Source organism: Hakea prostrata, chromosome 5, assembly GCF_041222555.1.
Source record: "Hakea prostrata isolate BN-2017 chromosome 5, UWA_Hpros_2, whole genome shotgun sequence".
Classification (NCBI taxonomy): domain Eukaryota; kingdom Viridiplantae; phylum Streptophyta; class Magnoliopsida; order Proteales; family Proteaceae; genus Hakea; species Hakea prostrata.
Window position 1 is genome coordinate 38,339,497 of NC_142604.1, and position 8,641 is coordinate 38,348,137.

Here is an 8,641-nt window from a genome sequence, read left to right on the forward strand (position 1 = left end):
TTTGCAAATAAGCCAAAGAAATATGCGCTTGTGGGGGAACAAACAGATGCTTTTATCTTGGGTATTGCAAGAACCATGAGTAGCTAGTTCTGAGATGGTTCTGGATGATGTCCATTTAATTCAATAGCTCAGATGTTGGATGGGTGTACGGCTGCCCATCCAGCCGTTGGCTGCAGGTCTGCACCCAAGCAAAGCCCCTCCTTGTGTGTAAGTGATAACTATGATATTTATATAGCTGAACATTGTGGTTTCTTACTCATATGCTAGTAAAGAACATGAGAACAATTCCTGAGTAAAGAGAAGTCAATGGTCTATGCGGAGAAGATAAAATATAAAAAATCCTATTAACCAGTTTAGCTCATATGGCTTCTGGCAAAACAAATGTAAAACATATTAATTAGGTGGAGACTAATAGAGCTATAAACTCATCAATATTATTGGATGAACTTCCACCTTTGTCCATTGCTTCTTTAGCCAAATTCTTCCATTTTAGGGCATACTTTTTAATCACTTCCCCTCTTGATCCCTCCATAACTTCCCTAATGCAGGACTCTATCTCTTCTTTTCTTACAATCCCTTTGTCATCTGCTCGAGCTCTAATCCCTACTCCCCAGATATCCTCAATATACTTGGCATTCAGAGGTTGATCTGACCACTGTGGTAGTGCAACCATTGGAACTCCTAAGCTTAATCCTTCTAGAGTAGAATTCCATCCACAATGTGTAATAAAGCATCCTACTGCCTTGTGAGCTAGCACACGTAATTGAGGGCACCATGAAATCACCAAGCACTTCTTTGATGCTTCATCTATAAACTCGCAACTGAGCTTGCCTCTTTCTGATGGCTTCACTACCCACAAGACGTAGCAGTTGCTCTTCCTTAGACCCAAAGCTAGTTCTTCCATTTGCTCAACTCCAATCTCACCCATGCTCCCAAACGACACATAGACAACCGTTCCATCTTGCCTATTATTTAACCAGTTCATACACAAATCAGTACAAGGATTGAAGAGATCTAGATCATAGTCTTTGTCATCTTCCATCCCCTTCTCCAGGTACATGGATGGTAAAGTTGGTCCAATTGTCCGCCACCGCAATATTTTCGCAATGCTTTCAACCACCTAAACATAAAAGAAGACCTCTTGTTCAAGAATAGATCAAACTTATAAGCAACAAAATAAGTTAGGAAACCATAACTTAAGAGGAAAAAAAATGTATAATGAAGGATACACAAAAAAGCAGGGAGGACAGAACAGCCAAAGTAAGAGGAGGGATGAGATGAATGGACATCAAAGAAAGGGCTTTGACAATCCAAAGGTATGACAGTTAATTAACAGCAAAAACTAAGTCTATACTTGGATCATCAAGAACTCCTGCTCGGAGGCAAATCAGTTCAAGTAAAACGAAACAAGTATAAAAATTTCTATGCTCACCTCAACCTCCAAACTGTCGAAGGAATTCACAAGAACCCAATCTGCTTTATCTATGTTGGAGAATTGATTCAAAACTAGCTCCATGTAAGCAGGATAAGATCCTACTACATAAACAAAAGATGGCAGGTCTAGTGGTTCAAGTGGTGGTAGCCCAGGAACTGAAACAGTACCACTCAAGCCTGGTGGTGGGAAGGTGAGAAGTCCCTTTTGCAAATGGTAGTATATGCTGTCAACAGCACAAGACTGAGTGAAGAATGCTGCCGTAACCAAACCAAAATCTTTGGCTACATCTAAAGCCCATGGCAAGAATGGATCATAAACAAGGCAACTGAAAGGACGACCCGATTCAGTCTGTTTCTTTAAGAGCTCAGTTAAGGTTTGTAAACCCCTTTCTCTTAGACATGAGAGATAGGTTTGTATGCTCTCAGCTTCTTTAACTCCACCATCATCAAAGCCATCTGATATGGTTTCAATACCAACTGAACTGGTTTTGAATTTCATGGATTTGGAGATGAAAATGGTTACTGCAAGTGTGGCTTTCAGACTTTTTGAGACTAAACGTTTGGAGAACTGGAGGGCTGGGTTTATGTGGCCTTGGCTTGGGTATGGAAGCACTAACACATGGCCTGTGTGAGCTTGCTTTTGCTTCTCCATTGCCTGCCCTCCCTCTCCCGCTCACTCTCTTTCTTTCTCTGCTTGTCTCTCTACACAGAGAGCTCAAGGTCATGTGGGTGCAGAACTGAAAATTACTAATCCAAACACATTCATAAATAGAAAAAAAAAATTGAGGGATAGAAACAAACAGTGACATTACTTATTTTAATGTAAATGTAACCACATTTAATATTTTAACTTATGTGATTATTTTCCATTAAAAAGTCATACATTTGATGTCATGCATTGAATCGTTTCATGCATTCAGATTTTCAGTGGGGGCTGATGTGGTACCCTTTAGCATTAGGTTAAAAAGCATCGCCAAAGTTGTTGAAGTGTGATTGTGTGAATGAAAAAGACTATATTCGCCAATGGTTGGATAGTTGAGCTAGGGGTGCAAGTTTGGCCTTGGCGGCCTTGACCCGCCCTAAGCTCGCCCTGAGCTCAAATAGGGCTTGGGCTAAAGATTTTAGCCCTAAAGGCGGGTTAGGGCCAAAATATTCTGGCCCTAAACTAGGGTCAAGGGCGAGCTTGGGATTACTCTCTGGCCTGCCCAGCCCATCCCGGCCCATCCTTGATTTTGGCCTTAATCTTGGCTCTGATTCTAGCCCTAATTTTGGCCCTAATTTTGACCCTGATTTCGACCCTCATCTCGACTCTGATCTTGGCTCTGATCTTGGCCCTGATTTTGGCCCATATTTTGCCCTGATTCTGACCCTGATTCTGGCCCAAATCTTGGCCTTGATCTAAGCTCATGATTTTGGCCGTGAGGAATTAATTATAATCCACATGGGTGAATATTTGACACGTGTCAAATTTTAAAATTATGATCATTTTTTGTAAAAACTTAATAAAAATAAATTATATCTTTATTACCAATCTGCATTCACCGATTTTGGCCCGATTCTTGACCCTAATTTTGGCTCTAGTTTTAATGTTAATTTGACCCTGATCTTGTATTAGATTTTTACCCTAATCTTCACATTAACATTGATATAACTATAAGTCTCGACTTTGACCTTAAGTCATTTTGATCATATTAGACTATGAGTTCACTTTTTATATTATTTTTAAGATAATTTTTATTTTTCGAACTAAGTCATTTATAGTTCCAAAAAATCATGGATTTTTTTTTTTGGACTAAGGCGAGATAATATATCATAAATAATAAAAGCTAATATATAGAGAATTAATATCTAACAATTATACACCCCAACTTCTCATCATGAATATTGACATCTTTATTTTGCCTCCAATGTGATATTTTAGGAAAAAAAAAACTTATTAAGGATAGATAGCTATTTTTGTAACTAAAATATAATTTTCTTTAACTACGAAAAAAATATCAATACTAAATTATCGTTGATTTACTTGTTAACAAAGTTTTGAATATGATTTTAATATTTTTTTGAATAAGGATATCAATGGGAGGGGTTTTCAATTTCCATCACCAAAGTAATGGGAGAGGTTTTCAATTTCCATCATTAAAGCAATGAGAGACTTTCAGATATCAATATAGAATTATGGAGTATGAATTTATTTATGTTTAAAGCAACACTATCAACTTATTGACTATTTTATCATTTTTTATGAGCTTGAATCATCTTATATTTCTATGAATTTTATTTTTAGTTTACTTATGATACTATTTTTGAAATTTTAAAAGTAACCGCTAAGCGCACGATATCGTGTAGCTAACGGGTCGATGTCAAGGAGATATACCACTTAGAATTCAACTTCTTAATAATAATGCGAGAGTGGAATGATTCAATTTTTGTTAACTAATTAACTAAACTAAACGATCCTAATCTATAAATCTAATGCAATCGAATTGAAACGAAAAATAAATTAAACACAATCAATGCATAAATAAAAGATAGGAAAAAAAATGCAAACAATAAAAATAAAAAGGAAAAAAAAGTAAAACCAATTAGTATGTTAAAAGCAGTAAAATTTAGTTCATAGCTAAAATGTAGATGCAACACCACCCATCACCAGAAGTAGAGGCACACCTGTAGGCTTGCTCCGGTTATGTGGTCCGAGATGATGAATGAATAGGCAGAAAGTAAATAACAGAAAGTAAATAACAAAGCAATAAACAAAGCAATAAAAGGAAAATGAAGCATTAACCAAAGAGAGGCACGACTGTAGGCATTTTCGATCAAGGATCCAGTGGAAGGGAGAACAATAAATAATGCTGAAAGTAAATCCTAAATTAAGAATATGTAGGGGTAGATAGAAGCGGGAATGGAGGGAGGAGAGAAGATTAATAAAGAATGTTACTTACTTGCGAATTGAACAAATGATTCGAATCTTAACCAACCCTAACAATCAGATCTAGATCTAGAATGATCTAAATCTGCAATTGCTAGACCTAGAGAAAAACGAATCTAAAAACTTGAAACTTAAATTTGAATTGCATGACATAAAAAAATTAAACCTAAACATTGAATCTAGAAATTTAAATCTCACAAATGCAAGCAAAGAAAACAAGAGAAAGCCTAAATAAACTGAAGAGAGAAGAAAGAATGCTTCTACTAAGCTCTAGAACACGTTTTTCTTTGATGGAGTATTCTCTCCTTTTATAGAGTTTACATGAGATATGAAGCATGGCTGAATTTGAATAAAACTCAGGGTTTCTATCTGACTTAGCCAATTAGGGTTTTGACGTACTAATCGCGCTGATTTAGAGAGATCAGATGCCTAATTCCACCGTTGGATTTGAGGTTTAAGTAGTCATGAAGCTCTCCTCCAAAAATCAGCACGATCGGACATCGGATGACCGTTCGATGAAGGGTTTTATCGAAACTGGACAGAGGCATTCAAAAACGGGATTTTTCCTCTTTTTCTTTCTGAATACAATTCTTTTTCCTCATTTTCTTTCTTTAATTAAATCCAAGATAGGAGATAAGATATTGAGGTATGCAAGGACTCTTTTCCATTTGGACTCTCTCAATAATATCTCTATAGATTTGATTTAAAATCGCAGCCATAGATCAAATTTGCCTTCTTTATCTCTTAAATATTTCGGAGTTGGCCAATAATCACACATCTCTAGCCCATCATGCTCCAGATCAGGCCCATTTTCGCATTTGAGAATTTGAATGGACTTCTTGATGTGTAAAATAGCATGATTCAAGCCTAAAACTCCAAATATTTGCTTAAATCTTGAAAAGTCTTAAAATCTGCAAACACTACATAAAACCCAAGGTAACTCCACTCTAAGTGTATAAAATGCATGCTTGATGCCCTAAGATTTCACACATAAATGTGCTCATCAGATACTTTTATTTTTATTATTATTATTATTTATTTTATTATTATTTTAATGAATTTACATTTGATATTTTAGGTCCAAGGATAGGACCAATTAAGGTTAGGGCCAAGATAGGATCAATCGGGGCCAGGGACAAGGCTAATCAGGGTCAGGGCCAATTAGGACTAGGGACAAGGCCAATCAGGGCTAGGGACAAGGCCAATTAGGGCCAATCAGGGTCAAGGTTAGGGTCAAGGTCAGGGCCAATTAGGGCCAACCCATCCCGACCTGACCCAATTAAGGCCAATTAGGGCAAGAATGGGTTTAGCTTGGCCCTGTAGGGCTTAGGGCCAGGGACAATAATCCTTGGCCTTGAACTAGGGTTAGGGTGGGAATGGGCTCAGATTAGAACATATAGGGTTGGGCTTGAGATTGTGAAAGCCTGGCCTAGTCCAGCCCAGTTGCAGCCCTAAGTTGAGCGGTTAACAACCCAAACTCCCATAGGAAGGTCTTGGGTTTGCACCCATCCGGCGGCACATATATGTTAGTAATATCCCCCACCCCCATAATATCAACTCGTCAACTCCAAACAAAACCAAAAAAAAAAAAAAAAAAAAAAAACCCTATAGTATTGATCATGTTCATGCAATGGTTGAGAGTATAACAATGGTTAAATAAGTAATCACAAGATTGTTGTTTCCTGGAAAAAGACATATCATGATCGATACTGTCAGATCACTGTGAGGCAAAACTAGGAAGGTCCAAAGAAGGAACAAATGTATTATAACAGATGTAGAAGCTGGCCTATAGTCAGTGAAAAGTCCGAATAATGTCATTTAAGGGGTTTAGGTCACGTGCAAAGGAGGTCTAAGGATGCCCCATTAATGACAAATGATATAAATCCATGTAAAGGAGCTAAAGAGCAAGGTTTAGGCCTAGGGGTATAAATTTCGCTTAAAGGTAGAGCTTCACTTGGGTGACTCCCCCTTTTTTTTTAAAATTTTTTATAAGCAGCCAAATTTGGGTTTTTATTTTTTATTTTTTTAATCCATAAATGGATAACCGAAATCCGCCTCCAAATTTGCATTCGTATTCATTTAAGGATATCCATATCCTGAAATTGTTCTTATCGAAATATATTTGTATTTGTCCGATAAGCAACCAAATTCAGATTCGGATAATTGCTTATCAGATCAAATAATATCCAGATAAAAATTTATTCGGATATAGTAAAGTATTCAACATTTTTTTATCTAAAAATGGATGAATATCATATTCGGAAACCGGATAATCAGAAATCGAAAATTATCCAGTTAGAGTAAAGTATTAAACATTCTTTTCACTTAAAAAAGGCTAATAGTTGGATTAAAAAACAGGTAATTGGTAATCAAAAATAAAAAATAAAAAAATTACAATCACCAATCAATAATAGGATTGGATTATTATCAGCTATCCGGCAAAATTTTGGATTCGAATTCGGATGCATTCTTTAAATTTCCACTAGATTTGGATTAGGATATGGACAACGGTTTTACTAATCGGATTTGGATTTAGATACTGGTGTATCCAAGCCTAATCTGATTTGTTTACAACCCTAGTTTTTTGGTGAATGTTTTGATCTTTCAGCCCTCATCCAGCATGAAATATCAACACTTGGCCCTCTCCCATATTGGAAAAAAATTTAAGGGTAAAGGCAATGGATAGAAATGTCATTATGCTCCCCAGTGTTGAATCCTGGCTCTGCTCCTGATTTTGCTCTCAAGACCGAAATCTACTTGGTCCACCTTGAACCCAAATAGGGTTGGTTTTTTCAACCATAAGCATGAGTTAGGGTATAAATGCAAACCCTAGGTCAAAGTCGGGCTAGATCATGGTTGAAGCCTTGGCACAATCTAATCTAGTTCTACCCAACCCTAGTTTTAAAACTGACTTTTAACTTTGACTTAATTGATGATTTATGGTAAACAAGGTGGCTAATGCAACTTGTTGTTGACATGAAATTGGGTTGAGCTAGACACTTTAAAGGTTGAACATGAATTTGGGAAATTGGTCTAGTTCAACCCAATTTCATGTCAACAACAAGTTGCATTAGCCACCTTGTTTACCATAAACCATCAATTAAGTCAAAGTTAAATTCAGTTTTAAAATTAGGGTTGGGTAGAACATTAAAATGTTGTGGTTAGGTTTAGGAAGGAATAGGGTGCCGAGGGCTACAGAGGTAATTCTGCCTCAAGTGCTACATGTTCCTTCTATTACTAAAAATTTGCTCTTAGTGAGGAAATTTACATGTGATAATGATGTTTATGTGGATTTCATCCAAGTTCTTGCTTTGTGAAGGATCTCAAAATGGGGATTGTTCTACTTCAAGGATCAATTGAAGCTAACCTTTGTCGCTTCCATCCACCATCCGCATCTCCCTCCATTCATCTCAACGAACATGTGTCTCAAGAAGTGTGGCATGACCAATTAGGGCATCCATCGAAGAGAACTTTGGACTCTCACTTTCGCAATTCTGGCCTGCACCAACCTTCATCTACTTCACTATTTTTGTGTGTCCCATGCCAGATGGGAAAATCACATGAATTACCTTTTAAGTTGAATAATTCAAGGGATGTATCTCCATTCAAGTTATTGCTCTTTGATATTTTGGGGCCCTCTCCATCATCATCTACACAAGGTTATAATTATTATATTTCTTTCTTGGATAATTACAATAGATTTACATGGCTCTTTCCACTTGTACATCGTTTTAATGCAATTTCAGTATTCAAACAGTTCTATTATTATGTATCCAAAGTCTTTAATTCCAAGATTCAAGTTTTACAATCTGATGGTGCCAAGGAATATGAATATTTTGATAATTTTTTTTTAAAAAAAGAGAGTGGTATATCTCATCAGTACTCATGCCCCCCCCCCCCCACACTTCTGAACAGAATGGGAGAGCGGAATGGAAGCATAGATATTTAGTAGAAACAAACCTCATTCTTATGGCTCGTGCTTTAGTCCCCCTTATTTTTTGGCCAACCGCCTTTGAAATGGCCGTCTTCTTAATTAACAGAATGCCAACACCGATACTTGGGAATAAATCTCTATTTCAGGTGTTATATCACAAAGATCCAGATCTTTCATTTCTCATAATCTTCGGATGTGCATGTTTTCCTTTGTTACGGCTTTATAACAAAAACAAGTTACAATATTGCTTCAGGCAATGAATTTTTCTTGAATACAACAACTCACAAAAAGGGTATGTATGTTATGTTCCAACTCTTGGCCGATCCTACATCTCTAGACACATAGTT

At 36.7% G+C, this 8,641-nt stretch overlaps 1 protein-coding gene across 1 annotated transcript; it reads right to left on the reverse strand.

Annotated features, from left to right (window-relative positions):
• Nucleotides 1-211: 211 nt before the first annotated feature.
• LOC149015923 (flavonol 7-O-beta-glucosyltransferase UGT74F1-like) lies at nucleotides 212-2,158 on the reverse strand. The gene is made up of 2 exons (XM_089155850.1): nucleotides 1,433-2,158; nucleotides 212-1,120 (listed from the first exon to the last, which is right to left on the reverse strand). The coding sequence occupies exons 1-2, from the start codon at nucleotides 2,084-2,086 to the stop codon at nucleotides 398-400; spliced, it is 1,377 nt and encodes a 458-aa protein (XP_089011976.1). The 5' UTR covers nucleotides 2,087-2,158; the 3' UTR covers nucleotides 212-397.
• Nucleotides 2,159-8,641: the final 6,483 nt, after the last annotated feature.